This window comes from Grus americana, chromosome 16 (genome assembly GCF_028858705.1).
Source record: "Grus americana isolate bGruAme1 chromosome 16, bGruAme1.mat, whole genome shotgun sequence".
Classification (NCBI taxonomy): Eukaryota; Metazoa; Chordata; class Aves; order Gruiformes; family Gruidae; genus Grus; species Grus americana.
In genome coordinates this window covers 11,439,189-11,455,861 of record NC_072867.1, presented here as the reverse complement: position 1 = coordinate 11,455,861, position 16,673 = coordinate 11,439,189, and the positions used below count along the sequence as shown (strand labels likewise).

The following is a 16,673-nucleotide window of genomic DNA, read 5'->3' as shown; positions in this document are numbered from 1 at the left end:
CGTTGAGACCTGTGTGAGGGGCCAAATAACCTGAGCAGTTGCCAGTACCATTAATCAGTGCACGTGCTCTCCTGGACACTGGCATTCTGAAATGGAGCAGTGGAGGTCTGAAATAATGCCTTCAAATGTCAGTGGAAGCGCATGTTATCAATCTGTTTTGCTTGCCCTGGTAAGCTCAGTATTTGAGCATGGGTGAAGTGATCCATGGTATATTAACAGTGCATGTACTACCTTCTCTGTCATAAAGGAGTCAGATATAAAAGGCAATTTTGTACTTGGGGAATTTACTATATTTTCTGCAAACATCTGGGGTTTTAAATTCAAGACTTGCAATAGCCTTTAGAGAAGTCTAGTTAAATAGTCAAGTAGGTTGTAGAGGCTATTGATTTTATCATATTTTTGTTTGGGTTATCGCACAGATTACAGCTTGGTCAAAATGCATCCTCAGACTTTGAATTTGTCCCACTATCGATTTCCATCTCGAGGACAGAGTTATATTTCCATTCCCAGTGAAGCTTTTCATGAAAAAGGTAAGCAAAAATTTAAAGAGAGGAGCAGTCATGTAAACAGGGTATCCAAAAATTATTTTGCTTGAAAATAGGTTTTGGTTTGCTTTATTTTTCCAGGTAACCAATTTGATCACTGTTGATCACAATAGCTCTAAAGAAGCAGCAGTTCTTCTGTCATATTAATGAATGATTACTGTGGGAGAATTTTAATATTACTTGAAATAATCTTGAATAATACAGCTGGGCCACAGAGATTGAAGCCATTTAAATTGACATCTTTTTACATCAGAGAAGCCATAATTTCGTAGACTATTTTTAATCATCTGAACTGGTTATTTTTAAGAAAATCCAGGATGTCAGATCAGGTATTACTTATCCCTTCATGCAAAAATGATCTTAAAATGTTGCATGACATTAAACTATAAAATGACAGGTTTAAGCAGCAGCAGCTACAGAAACAGAATGAAGGTGTAAACTACAGTCAAGGCAAAAAGGCAGAACTCAGAAATCCATACCTAGGCTAAAATTTTAATTATCTCAAAAGCTGGGGTTATGACAAAAATCTGAAGCTTTAGGCAAGACTCTAAAATAACAATGTTTGAATTCAATGCTCGATTTGAATGTAGATAATTAAAGGAACCTATTTACAAAACTATCTACGTGCATCCTCAAATCTTTGAAAAACTGATCTGTGTGCCCTAAATTGCAACCCGCAGAATTTACGTACCCAGAGACCTTTCTACAGTCACCTCTGTTGAAGGAAGGTTGGTCCCTATTCATAAACTGCAAAGTTAGCTGCAGATAACCTGCAGTGAGAAATACTCTAATAATTACTGAACTGTCTACCTGATTTGTGATGACAGCTTTGTTTCTTTGCACTGGCAGGGGGCTCTGGCTGGAGACTTCACCGCAAGTGCTCTGAGGCTTGAATAACTATAATTGCAAACCAACTTGTAATGCCAAAAATAGCATGTGAGAGGACTTTTTTCCTTTCCCACTTAAAGTCTCTCACCATGCACACTTTTTTTTTCTTCAGAACATTATCATACTTGGTATCCTGAAATGATCCAGCCCATTAAACGTTTAACTCTTTTTCCAGCTAAAGCTCACTTCTGAGTAATTTTAGCCTTCAAGCCACACTTCTACACTGTCGAAATGAGCTAACCTAAAAATTTATTATGCCACCTTAAACTGTTGACACTATAAATACTTGGAACCCAGCAAAAGGGATAGTGAAAGACATCAGTATTGCTGACAGAAAATACGCATCTGTCTCTTCATTCAGATGCTGAAGATCCCATAAATACTTGGAACACAGGCAGAAAGCACACAACCGAAGTGGAAGCTGGTTGCTCATGTCTGAGTTTCATAAACTGCCTGTTAATGTAGCCTCTAGATTACTGTAGCTACCATTGAGATAGTGACTCTGGTATGTCATGCGAGCCTTTCTAGTGCTATGTGGGGGATTTATAATTGACAACTGATTACTTTAACAACCTTTTTTGGAAGTACAGTTGCACAGGGGAGGCATCCTTCTATTTTATTTTTGATATCTGTCCCTGTGTCATACTGCAAGATGTTCATACTTTTTTACTTAAAAGAATAATTGGAAATCTGCTAAAGCAAAGATATAAAAGTCTACAGAAGTCAAGGCTCTTAGTTAACGTGGAGTTTCAGGTTGAGGAGAGAAGTGTCTCTTGCTTACAAATGTTGCTCTGAGGAATAACCCCTATTCCTTTTTCACAGCTTGGATTACCATTGTCGGCCTGCTTTACCATAACATGCATTACTTCTTTCATAATATCAACCCTATGGATACCAAGTAAGTATCTTGAACCTCTCATGCTGTAACAGCTTGTTTATTACCTTAGTGATATACCTTTATAACAGTCATGTCATTATCAAGTGTAAATAAATTATGAGCCATAATCCTGATTCTGCAATATTGAGGACATGTAGTCATTAACTAGAGAGAGATTAAAGCTTACATTAGATGTTTTACTTTATGTTGTAGTAAAATAGATTCCCATAGCGACATGTTTGTCTGTCTCTGTCTTCTTCCATTCATCATATCTGGTATTAGAATTTCATCATTTTAATCTGTCTCATAAAAGGAAATTACATCTTTTCTCCTGACACATATAAAGATAAAGCTTGCACTTAAATGAAACAAGAAAGAAAACATAACATCCCTCTTTAGATAAAATCTGAATCCTGATCCTAGAAACCTGTAAGGTAATTTTACAACAGGAGACCAGGCAATGCTTAAAAGACCTTTTGTTTTACATGCTGTATCAATGAAATCATTAGTAGATAAGATAAAGTAAATGCAGAGCTGTATACTGCTTGGCAATACAGTTCCCCAGGGAATTTTGTGAGGCCATTCATGTAAATCATTACACTTTCCTTTTAAGCTAGGATGACTTTATGTTTTTATTTGATCTACACTGGGATACATGGATTAGTTTATACTTTCAGTCTTTTCCAATCTGTGACTTCTCGGTGTGTTATTTATGACAGCAGAAGGAAAGATGCAGCATCTCAGCTATCATAAATGTCAAGGATTGCTTCGCTTTCTTTACATACAGCTGCACGGAAGGTCATGATTACGGAAACTCATTTGTGAACTTCAGGGTAGAAAAATCCTGACTTATGACCAGACTGATCACACTGAGATAATCACACAGCTATTACTAAATACCATTTTTAAATCAAGTAGCAAGTTGTACTGTTGTTTACCCTAGTCTGTCTGTCTCAAAAAAAAAAAAAAAGAGCACTTAGCAGGTGGCTGTAAATGAACCATGTCATTAATGTGCTACATTTCTTACCAACATGAAGAAATAGAGACAATAATTTATGATAGTTTGTTTTTCAAACAGGAGGATCAGTGAAATTTATTAAGATAATAAGCTATAATCTCAACTTCTCAAAGAGAATTAATGTAGTCTTGATTTAGGTCAAAGTTTAGCAAACACAAGATGATTAAAGATGCTAAAACACTGTATTCTAATGCATTGTCATAGAGTTAGATATAGCAAAATAAAACAGTTATGTCATCTTTGTGTACATTCTCTGAATTTTGGGGAATAGGACAACCTGGAGACCCACTCCTGTTCTACTAAGTTGTATGTATTTTTTTATCACTCATTTTTGAGAAGGAAGGATCTGGCCCTGTTGCAGTGTTACAGGGAAGCACGAAGACACTGGAGAAGAAACATCTCCTAGATTTCTATAATTAGTCCAAACTACTTGAACTGTTTGCTGTATGTAATGCACTAGAGAATCAAGTCTATAAAATTCTAGATGCAGATCTGCCCAAAACAACATCTAAAAACCCTAGTAATACAGGGAATGCTAGCCTAGCAATTTTTATTTTTTTTTTTCCCCCCTGTGGAATCAAACCCCAGATATTCAAAAAGTGATTTAAAAATAAGTATGCAATTCTCTCTTGCTTGGTTTTCTTTTTTCATGCTGTACTTTAACTTTGTTGCTTATGTTTCATTAGAATAACCATGTTTTCCTAGAGTAGTTTGTTTTAATGACTTTCCTTTATATTCCTTCTAGCACTGGGCTACTTGAACACCTGTAATTTGAAGCCTGTCCATTTTCTTCTTAAGGCCAATTTTTTTTCTGTTGTGGTGGAAAGTTAAAACCAAAACTCTTGGCGCTTTTGTGCTGCACAGACAGATGACTTCTATTTTCAGACAATATAAATAGCAGTTTCTAAGGGGAGTCAGTTTTGATTCTTTACAAAAAACCAATGAAACAAAAAAAAAAAAAGGTTTTAAGCCCACTTCTGCTCCCGCTCAGATACAGTTTGTGCAAATCTGTAGTAATCCAATTGAAAGTAATCGGCTGACAGACTGACTTCCATCTAACATCCAGGGCCACAGTGAGGAAAGGCTTGCATGTGCAAGTACAAAACACAGAAATACTGTTTCTCGTTCATGCTGAAGTTTTTTCATGCTTCAAAATTCATCTAGCTCTCTAAAGTTAAAAAGGCAGATAATGGGTGAGGAAAAAAATGTCCATCCTGTTAATCTGCATAGGAGAAATCTCAAAATGTCCGACAGTGGTCTTAATAGTATGAGTCCTTCTCTAAACTTAAACTTTTCGTATCAGTGTAGCAAATTCTGCCCCCAGATGAACAAATTCAATTCAAGTCCTGGTTACTGGGAGCAGAAGTAATCTCTGATACTGATGGGTTTTTGTGGTCAGAACTAAGGACTGGTGCTTAGGGTTGTGCTAAATGAATTCTGTTTTGTTTGACCTTACTGAATGAAGTTATCTTAATGTCTGATAACTTTTTTTTTCCTGAAAGAAAAACAAGAAACTATTGCAAACAGGTGGCAGATGTAAATAAGACATTTTTTTAATGTGCTTTGTAAACTGCCTCTTTCCAGTGGTGTGCTATGTTTGGAAACCCACAGTGACAGTTAATTCACCATGGCTCATATTTCTCATAGTAAATACTTATTCATTCACTTACTGAAGAGGTGGATGACAGAGACCGTTTTACTCCTGCACGGTTTGTTACTGATAGTGTAAAAAATTTTACCCTACAGCCAAATGGATCTTAGTTACTCCCAAATGTGTGAAAATGTCAAAGTCATAAGTTGTAGCTGAAAGCAGAAATAAAAGGGTTCTTATGTACTGAAAAATTACTTCAGCTTAGAAAAAAAGTAGTACCTGGACAAATCAGGTGTTTAGTAAGGTTCAACTGTTTGTATTGTGACCTGAGGTACTCTCTAACAAACCTAACTGGATGTAATCAATTTTTCAAAGTAAAGCTATAAATTACTTCTAAATATATTCCTACATGTGTGTTTATATGTATTATATATAAGTATATGTGTCTTACTAATATGTATGTTTAATTAGACAGCCTGAAACCTCTGCAAGTTTTTTCCTCGCTTAGACTGCTTTTCGTAGGTTAGATCCCTTACTTTGTAGGTTTCTAATTATGTAAAGCATTTTCAGCAAGGCTTGTAAACCTTTGCAAAAGAGCAGCAGAATGAAGGTGTATTTTTGATATCAAGTCCCCTAATGTCTAAAGCTGTTCCCTATGCTTTGTTACTTCTAGTCCTGTAGGATCTTTTGGGGCCAGATCTTGCCCCCCTGTAGAAGTTCATTATCTTGAATGGAAAAAGAAGGTTCTATGTTCCTGTTGTTGTGGATGAACTAAAAAAAATTATTGTTCTACTTCCTTAATATTTGTTTCTTTCCAAGGATTGCTGAAGCTGCTGCCTACAAAGGTTATATGATCTCAGCAACCAGTGATCTTATCTCTGTAAAAGTGGAACCTCTACCCAAGTTGTCCCACAATCTGTCAGGATCTCCTCTGATTACCATCCAGCTCACCCACAAACTGGTAAGTGAAATGGAAACTACCAGTTTAGACTATCGTCAGGGCTGTTGAAAATGGTGTCTGTGATGACTTCTTTGTATTTATCTCGTAATTTTTGTGGGCATTTTTAGCAGCAATTCAGATGGTGTTTGTGACTACAATATTATGTTTTTCCAACCGTAATGCTTCAATGACTTCTGTTTCCATCACTGCAAAAGGCTGATTAGTGCACGTGTTGAAAAAGGTGAAGTGACAAGTATAGCTTTAGGCCTTTCTGTATATTGTTCTATGGACGTATTTGTGCAATCTACAATAGGATGGTATGAATTACTGCTCTCTCATTAGAGCTGCCAAAAACAAGAATGCACTTACGGTTTTTGCTTTTGGTCTTAATCCACATTGAGATAACTGAGGTGTTTTGAATGTTCTCATGAATAAACCCAGAGAAGGAACTCCTCTGAGGGCAAATCCAAGTATGATGGGCAGAGCATCTCCTAGGATAGGAGTGGAGCAGGTTCAAACCCCTGTTCTGGTGTGAACTGCCTTTTCTAGAGAGCATTCTGAATCTGAGAAAGAGACAAGAAATATGAGAAACTGAGAAAACTTGGAGACAAGTTTTGATCAAACTGATCAATTTTGGTAAGACATTTCAATTTCACCAAATTAGCATTTTCCAGCAAGGAACTGGAAAAATAGCTGGTTTTGTTTGCTCTTGGAGAAAAAGGCATCTCTTTATCTTGTCAGTGGAATGGAGAATAGCTGAGTTAAAACTCTGAGATGCTGCTGGCATGGGGCACCTATGACCCACTTAAAGCATTGCATGGAAACGGAAAAGAAAGATTTACATTCTTAAATGTTTCCTAGAAAACATCTTTTAGATGTTCTTCTGAATATTTTATCATATTTTTCTTTCAATGGCTGTTTTCAAGCCAGATTTTCTTCATACTCTTGGGCTTCTGATAAAGATGGAGTAGGCTACAGAAGACAAATATATGAAAAAACCCTGAGGCATAGAAATGACAAGTGTTGTTTTGCTGACAGTTTTTTCAAACTAAGGACTCTCCTGAATGTCCCTAGTGGCCTCTTAGAGGCAGGCACTTGCAAAGCGAAGACTGTATGTTGTGTAGATCGCTTATAAAATGTACTTTATTCCGGTACCTCCTCATGCTTTAATATGATGATTTACTAGCAGGCTGTTAAACAAACCTGTGTGTTTTTTTTTTTTTTTTCTTTATGCCTGTTGACTTTCACTGTGAAGATCACTGGGATCTTGGTATATAGATAGAAATTTTACATTTGTAATCCGTCTCTTTCTCTGCTGTTTTAGTCAGCAGAATCCATGAGAATGTGGTATGAACATGTCTGTCTAACATATCCTGTGTCTTACAGATTCAGGTTGATGGGGAGTTTCAGACTCTACCTAAAGCAGTGTGTACTTTATATTGTGCATTAGAGAAGTGACTGTTTTCTCTTACAGAGCCTTATTGCTAATTGGCAATGCATTCACAGGCAGCCATCTATTATCTACCACAATATTTCTACAGTTATTAATATTTAAGTTTGAGTTTGGCTTTTTTTCAGTTGATCTGATTTAGTTACAGCTACTCCAATGGAGTCTACTGGATTTCATAAGTATAAAAATGAGAGGAGTAAAAGAAGAATATGGTTTCTTGTACTGATTGTAGTGATGCTTGGCATGGCTTACTACGTTTCTTCTAGTGTGTATAGGAAAAATGCCAATCCTTGAGCAACAGAAAACAAAAGGGAGTAAAATAAAACATGTCTATTTTAGGAAATAGTTACAAAGAGAATGTCTGTGAACTGTATATCACCTCTTGAACCAAAACTTCACAAAGCATTTGTCATTCCACAGCCCGACTCTGTTAGTTAAATCTTCTTAGGCAAGGGTTCTCTGCGTTTCTCTGAAATTGTCTGCATTTTTTATGTAGCTTTTAGGAGCTTGTGAGATGATTAAATTTCTCTTTCTTTTTGAAACATAAGGCAATACAAACTGATGCTAATATTTAATCAATTAGGTAAGAATGCAGGGCATACTTATAAATGACATGTTAATGCTTCCTTTTCTAGAGAGCACCAAGGGGTAGAGGGCACAGTGCACAGAAGAGATGGTGCGCAGGCTGGAGGCTAAACTGGTGCTGTGGAGCAGGGGACCTGAGAAGTTGCCTCATAGTTAATACATACACTGTTAATTTCACGGGTACAAGGACTAGGGAGACTAGACTACAGGCTCACCTCCACCAGAGAGGGCATCAGTAACTACAACCATTAGGTCTTGATGTTCAGGCTTGCATTCAGGCTAGATTCTGATAGGACCAGTATTGCTCAGCAACGTTCTTTCCACAAAGAGGGCAGGCAGAAAACTTTCTGGTCAAGCTTCCATTAGTGAAAAATGGTTTTCTAACTTAAAATAGAAATTGTCTTGAATCAGGATGAATAACTCATCCTATTTTTTCCACTGGATAAAAATATTACTTGTTTAATTCTTTTTAAGAAGTAAAGATTCCCTGTGGATAGGATAGACATGTGCGTTGTACTTATAGTGTTATTCTTGTCTTAATTGTCACTATTCTAACAACAGTTTATTTTGTTGCACAATCCCTGAAACAGGTTTTTCTGTTATTCTTTTATTGTATGAAAACATTAACAGCTTTAGAATGGTTATTTTGCAAGGAGACTTCATCAAAGATTTAAAATTAACTCCTTTGCATAAGAACATAAAGTGATTAAGTCTTTCATTCTTTCTGCCATTCTTAGGAATGCTTATCTGCTCTTTGTATCCACAATGTTCACTTCTATAACGCAATGACATAGCTAGAGGTGAAAGGCAATTCTCCTTTTCCTTCTCTGTAGATATAAGGTAGTTTTTCCCGTGATATTTAGGGATCATCGAGGGCTGTTGTGCTTGAGACTTTTTACGTATTGGAGAATTACATTCATGGGTCTTTTTAATGACTGTCCCTTCTTTCGCATTGCTTAGAATACAAGGTGAAGATGAGAGAGAACCAGTAGTACTTTGTGATACTGGAGACTCAGATCTATTGTTGTCACTCTAAGATGTTTTATTGATAGTGGGACTTTAAATCTCATTAAATATTTTGTACTGTTGATTCAGTGTTTGTCATAAGTGTTTGTCTTGAGAGTCAACATACATCTGCACAAAGAATGAAAAGACCTTGTTTATGTATACATATTGTTTTCTTTCTATAGCTCACCTGAAAAACTATTAGACAAAGGCTGTGATGCAAGAAAATTATGTTCATTGATAGCTAGTATTGCCTGTAATTGCAACATATTCAGTGTGAACACACTTTTTCCTCTAAACTTACCCGTTTTCTTGATATACTTGCTGATTGGGTCAGGTTGGAGTATGTGGTAGTAGTCTTTGTTGCTCTAGAGACTGAAACAACTCTAGCCCATCAAGGAGGATTGGAGTTGAGAATAAGGGAAATAGTAGAAGGATCAACAGCGATAACCGTTGCACATCTCTAGCCAAAGTGTATTGTGGCTGAAAATGTGACGGCATGGTATTTATGGGAACCCTTGATGAACTTAAACCAAAAGAATAGGCTATGTTCCTACTGGATAGCTACTCACATCAAACTCACTGTTACCGCTTAGCGCGTGCATTGGTAATTTTAATAGCAAGTCCAAAGACCAAAACAGTAAAGATACAGTAAGGAACATCCTTAGTGGAACTACCCTGAGGCATATCACTTTGGCTTTAGTATTGAATGAACATAAAAAAAATTGAATATGGGCTTGTATTAAGGTGCTAAACTTTGCAAAATGTCTAGGATTTCTTGGGAAAAGCTTTACATTACATTCCCAACATCTTGGTCAAAGAAGGTTTGACAAAAATTCAGATGTTGGACATATGATGTCTTCAGACAGACATTGTTCTTCATAACTGTTAAGATGTCAAATTACATTAAATATGCATTTTTTTGAATTATTTCTTTACAATAGGTTGCAGTATTCTAATATAAACATTTCTCTTTGTCAGCAAAATTTTGTCTAAACTAAGCCCTTTAAAAGACAAAATTTGATACACTAATTTACACAAGCTAGTTGTTATTCAGGGACATTTCAGTGAAAGGCAGACATCTTATGACTGATTTTAAAACTGATGATGCTCTGCTCTTCAGCAACTTGGATGAACTACTGTGTCCAGCAAAAAAATAACAGAAATCAGCTAACACCTTTGGGGTGTGTGGGATGATGCGAAGACTGATGGTAGTTTGCAGCTGTGAAGAAGGCATAATCTTGACCTGTCCAGATGTTTTGTAATGAAGCAACAGTATATTTTGTAAAATGATTATCTTCAAAAAATTTCTGTTTCTGGCAAGATGTTTTTCATAGCAGGAGCAATTAGAAAAGAACTAACATTTCACTTATATGATCCAAGAAATTACAGCACAGGGTAGAAATTCAGAAGAGATGAACGTTAAGCCTGAAATGTATACATAACATGCTCTGGCAAGTGTCAGAAGAGGCAACAGAGGGAGAAATGGTGTAAAACTGCACCCATGTTTTGTAAAATCCGTATGGCTGTGTAGCATAGACCTCGATCTTTGACCACTCTCAAGTCACTTTTCAACACTCTCTTGGGAACAAAGTAGCTGTAAATTCTTGTCTTTCCTGACAAGGCAGCTGACCATCTTTCAGCACGTAGAAATACCAGCTTGGTGTAAATCCAGGCACATTTGGTGCAGAGAGGGTAAAGGTCTGACGAAGGGGATGAGACAAAAGGGGAGCTTTCACACCCTGGATGATGTACCAGAGCACACTGTGCTCACTGCTCTGTTGATCCCTTGCTGTTGACTGGCACTGTAGAGAAAACTGCCTTACAGCTAGAAGAAAACTTTTTGTACACTAGTTTCAATCACCTTGAGGCTTCTGTAGTTTTTTCCAAGGCTTTATTTTCCCTTTCCTTTTTGCAGAAGGGGAACATGTGCAGCTGCAGTTCTGGAGAATTATAAACTCCTGATTGTTACACCCTCTGTGAGAGGGCCTCACATGAAGATTAGATGCGAACTGGGAATTCTTAATGCAGCTGGCTTTCCCCCAGATATATTTAGTACAAATGTCATTTTAAAGATTTGTTTGATTCTGGGGAAAAAAATGTGTCTTACTAAGATACTGCCAAGTTAGGACTAATTTAGCATTGTTCCATCTTATTCCTCCTTTGTTCCATGTGGTTCCTTTTAACAAACGTAGTGCTTGGAGTTGTCTGCCTCACCATGAAGTGTTAATCTTTCCTACCATTTTATTATACTGAATCATTCAAACAGCTGCTTCTCTCCTCATTTTTTGACCAACTCCTCTCTCAATCATTTCTCAGCTTCCGCTCTTTTACTTTCTGCCATGAATGCTTCCCATCAGAACCCCACAGTGACCTGCTTCCTCTTGCTAGAACGCTTTGTCAATGAAGCGTTATCAGCTTTTCCTGTTAATCCCATCTCATATTGTTATGTGACTTTCTTAAATCTCCAGAACCGGCAGTCATATGAACATGTCAGCACTTACAATAATAAGTGCAGCCTGCACATCTGCGAACTACTGTCTTGGGGTAGTCCTTTGGAGATGGTAAAGTGCAGGGAAAAGATAGACCTCTTCTCTTAACTGTGCTCTCATTATAAAAAAAGTGCTGGTAGTCCTCTTTCAGTTCAGGGAGATAGAGATAAGGTTAAGGAACATTTTCATTGAGCTTTTAATGAGGCAATGAGACTTTTGCCTCTAAATGGTACCTGAACATCATCCTTCTCTGTTGTCTTTTGCCTGACCAGCAGTGTGCTGTATCCCAAGGTTTGTTTAACATCATTACTGATAGGAAAATAAAATAAGAGAAGAACCAATTCCCATTTGTACACAAATATTAGTGCTACCATGAGAGAGACAAATCAATGTGGAGCCAATTTATTTTTATGGCAAGGTAAGTGTTGACTAATTTATATATTGATCGAGGAAAAATAATGACTTTTGCCCACATCTGCAGAACAAAGGTATAATTTTTCACTGGATGGACTTTGCCAGAAAAACCTGAATAAAATACAATTAAAATTGTGACTCTTACAGAGTGTACCACAATTAAGGCAAAAGAAAAAATAATAATAAAGCTTGTAATTTAAAAATCAATGCAAAGTTCAGCACTTTGTTACACAAGTTAAATCCTTGCTATAAAGAATACAGAAAATCCATTGAGTTCAAATGAGAAATGAACAGAGTTGCAGCTAATTTTCTTGCTTCTGGGCAACCTTAAAATACCAATAGCAATTATGATGATATACAGCATCTCTTAACAATACAGCAATAGTTCTGTATTGTTAATGTTATTAACAGAAACATCCTAGGACTTATTTTCTCATAGGAATCCATTCTAAAAGCCTCGAAAGATGCAATAACAAAAAATATAGATTTTTATTAAGCACATTGAAGATTGCCTGTTGTGAGAATCAGGATTGCATAGTAATAAACTGTAATTCATAGAAGGTTTCATCTCCATGTCAGAACAGACTCAAATCTTTGGAGGCACAATACTTTCCATGTGTTATCACTCATTTGTCGTGAAATAAGGCCTCGATGCTTCTTTGTAAATGAGTCCTTTGCCTCGGAGATGGATATTGCAACAGGAGTGAGGGCATCATGAAGTGATTGAATGTTTTTGGAAGTATACAAGTAAAGTTTGCTTTCAATTTTAAGTTTAGTTGCTGACTCTTATTCTTTGGATATGTGGGTAGTTTTATATGCCAGCTTCCACTTAGTATCTCTAAAATTACTTTTTGCCTAAAGAAAATAACCACTGGTGACTGGAACCAAGTGTTATCAATCTACAGCAAAAAGCATCTGTTTTTTCTCTTTCAAAGTTCTGCTTGCAAGTGACAGTGCAGTAGCAGTTGGAGGTCAGTCAATACCAAGCAATAAACTTTGAAAAATCTTGCTGACTTATAAACCCAGAACTGAATTCCACAGTTATCCTATTTTACAGAACTGTGGCATCTTGTGCTACTTCACTCTCTGCCTTTGATTGAACACTTGTCACAGGAGGAGAAGAGAAAATCATGGGTTTATATTTGACATGATTAAATCTGGTCCAGTGATGTAGAGTTCTGTCCCAGCCATAAGCACAATTTTTAAATTCAATTTGTTTCCCCTTGTTTAAGTTCCTCATCAGTGACTACATCCTCAAAGCATCCTTGCATGTGGTGATGGCTTATTGCAGGAGTTCCAGGTAGTTGTGCTACATTTAATGAACTGACAGAGTTTCTTCTATAAAACATTGTATTTCTCTGCACAATTTTAATATATATATATTTAAATGTTATGAGAAAAAAGTTATGGCAGAGGTGAAGTGGCCAACATTCAGATATTAATAATTTTGATGTTTAAAATTATAAACAGAAAAGTAAGAATAACATACCACCAGTCCCTAATCCCCACTATGAGCATGGGTCCTGTAAAATCCATCTTGAGATCAAGCTGTTTTGGAGTGTCAGAAGTGAACTGTAGCATTTGAAATAGCAAAAAGCTGTAGATTTAGATTCAAAATGCCCAAATTATTATTATTTTTTTAAAAGGTCAGAAATAGTTTTGCTGATTGAGAATTTCAGATTCACTGGAGTGTCAGGCACTTTGAGAGAGTATGTTTTCAAAACAGTTTTGTAAAGATATATGTTAAATATAAAGGGCAAAATTCTGATTTAATTGCAATGTATGGTAGAACTGCTGACTCCCGTGGGGCCAAGCTTTCAGCCCTCACTCTAATGCTGAGCTACTGTTGCTTTCAGACTGATACAACTCCATTCTTTGTTATTCATAACAATTTGAAGAAAAAACAGAATCAAGTCCAAAGACTAAAAATGTGAAGATTTGTTTCAGACAGTTTGTTGGTTGTACTGGCAGCCAGTGTTTTTTAGTGAGCAGAAATCTAATGCTTTGCTGTATCTCAATTAGTTACTCTTTAAATAATCCATGTAAAAGCAAAAGGAGAAAGGACTTTTTGGATTCTCTGGACCCATAGGCTTAACTCTGGGCAGGTTCAACTCAGTTTGTCTTCCAAATCAACATGAATAGGTTCCAGATAAGTTACTGTGGTGGAGGGAAGTTTAAGAAAGATGATCTTGTCAGTTGTTAGTTTGATCCTTCAGATCTCAGCTGCATCACATGGTATATCGTCTGGGTTCATACTGGAAGTCTTACACTGACAAGATTTTCAGATCTAGATTTTCTTAAGCTACTTATTTTTTACTGTGTTCTCACATATGTCAAGAATCAAATCAGAGTAGACCATGTTCCTAAGTGCTTAAGCCAGTTTTCTGTCTCTAACATCTTACGTGTATCTCTGAGAGGCAGAATTGCCATGATACTACTTGTTGCACAGGATGAGTCCGAGCAGTTAAATGGGCCTATATTTATGAGGAATACAGTGAAGGCTCTCTGTACAAATCATTTCTGAAAATGCAAAGTTCTGTCAGCACGTATATTAAGTAAATAAGTAGTCGTTCACTACAAAAATTCTCACTAGTTATTTCAGCTGAGGTGCCACCTGCAACCCCCTATATTTAATCTAATTTATTTTTATTGTTTTCAGTAGTATGGGATGTGAATAACCTGTTCTACATTCTCCTTGAGTTAATTTGGTGTAACAGTTGCTAGGTTTTTTGCACCAGTGGTGACTTCAGAATGTTAGCACTAAGTATTGATGGAGCTGGGCATACATGCAAGTATTAAGTGCATGTAGTTTGAACTTTGCTCGTGCTTTTTTGCCTTTTAGATTGTGGGTTTACATTTCTCGCTTGCCAATCCAAGATATTATCACATGGTTGTATGCAAGTTCCTAGACTTCTGGCATGTCTGCCTATGTCTTTGTGCAATATCTTAAGCTTGCAGGAATGATTTATATGGCTTGAATGACCAATATTTAAATGCATATAAACAAATGATGCTTCACTCATAAAATGGTAAATATACTAAATCTATTTTTGTCTTCCTGATTTATGTTCTGCTGCCTTGGAAATATATGCAAAAATGTACTGCAAATAAGGCTAGCTTGTGAAGATGGAACATGTTTTGAAAAGAATAGGGTCTTCTGTGCATACTGTGGTTTAGAACATTGCTGTGGAAAGGCTATAGGCTGTTTTTTTTAATCCATTGACCCACTTTTTTTGTGTGTGTGTGCGTGTCCAAAAGATCACAAGCTGTAGAAGCATATGGATGGTAACAGGAAATTTATTCATTTGGATGTACTTCTAAATCATAGGATATTTAAGTGTTTTGAACACGAAGATCCTCTATGTTGACTTGCAGTTAAGAGGGATCCGACTAGGAATTTTTGAAAGTTGAATATAGGCATGTTACACACATTAATGATTAATTCAAGGGAGTTTAATATGGTTTTGTGGAACTGAAAAAGCTTAGTTTGTGATAATGAGGATTGAAAAGTTGTCTTCAACTTTGTTCTGATGATAAAGAAGTAGCGGGCAGTTTCTAAATGGAATGAATTCATAGTTAGGAAGAGGAGGATTTGAAAACTCTACAAGTCCACTTGATGCAAATTGATTTCCCCCCCCCCCCCCCCCCCCCCTTTAAATATTCACAATTTCTGCAGGAAAATGCTGTGAATATTGCCTTGGACCACTGAGTGGGAAAACTAGAATATGATTCACATTCAGAGTGGAGTCCTCACAACTATAATAGAAAAGTGGGGAAGGTTGAGGGAGAAATAGCAGTTATACAGTTGAATGGAGGCAAAAATTATTGTCTGTTGTTGGTGATTAGCAGCATTAGTACAGAAATAGTTGCACAGCTTTTGGAATGAATTCTACGGGGGTTTTTTTATGCTCCTGAGATGTTGCATTTAACCAGCAACAGAAAAACAAGGCACCTGCTCAGCAGTGGTGGGTGTGATCTGCCTTTGCCTTCCCACAGTGGCATTTCTTCTAAAGCAAAACCAAAGTCACCTGATACTGCACTGTGGCTGTGACCGTCCTTATTACAAGGCAGCGTTATGGCTAAGTATAGGCTGTGTTACAGTAACATCACCAGTCTAAAACAATGCTTGTATTTAGTTCACACAACATAAATAAAAACTTTGGCTTAGAAACCAGTGTTAATTTTAGCTCAGAAATGGCAGAGGAGTCATACTTTAGAGAAATCTGCGGATGGTAAATTTCTGGTTTTGCTTGCTTCCCTGCTCACTGCTCGTTACACGAGGCATTTTAACTCCACTCCCTCTGCTTTGCAAGAGAGCTGGGAGATAATAATATTAACAGCTAGTAATAGAAACTTGGAGTTGTTTTTCTCACAGGAAATGTGCAGCTGCTAAGGAGGGATTTTCCCTTTTTTGTCTTAAAAAAAAAAAAAAAAAAGGTAGAGTCCTTCCCAATTTAAGAAGCTAACACAAGCTGGGTCAGCAACAAGATTCCTATCGGGACAGGGACAGCCAAGAGGAACTGCATTTCAGTGACTCACCCTGAAGCTAGCTCTGCATACCTTCCTCCTCTGCAGTGACTCACAATAAATTTCAGTAATCTTGATCTGTTCAAGCTATCATTTAATGACTAACATATGCTTTGAAGGGGAAAGTACACTCTAGATGAAGGCAGGGCTTATACGATAACACTTTTAGTATGCCAACCAGAGCATCACAGTTTAGGAGAGAGAGAGCAAAGAATGTAGTGACATGTTTTACAGGGATTACTCATGTGATTTGAATCAAGCACATTGCTAAGTGTTTTGCTAAAGTTGGGTATTAGTGCTAAGCAAGGAGAGATAGAAAATGTGAAAATCATAAATCCCGT

General features: G+C 36.8%; 1 protein-coding gene across 6 annotated transcripts in view; it reads left to right on the top strand.

Annotated features, from left to right (window-relative positions):
- Positions 1–16,673, top strand: part of ADGRD1 (adhesion G protein-coupled receptor D1) — a 160,250-nt gene that overhangs the window by 28,573 nt on the left and 115,004 nt on the right. For all 6 annotated transcript variants that reach the window (XM_054844772.1, XM_054844768.1, XM_054844771.1 and 3 more), the window contains 3 exons: positions 420–530; positions 2,256–2,331; positions 5,739–5,880. In XM_054844772.1, coding sequence (XP_054700747.1) covers positions 420–530; positions 2,256–2,331; positions 5,739–5,880 — 329 coding nt within the window. The remainder of the gene's footprint in view (positions 1–419; positions 531–2,255; positions 2,332–5,738; positions 5,881–16,673) is intronic.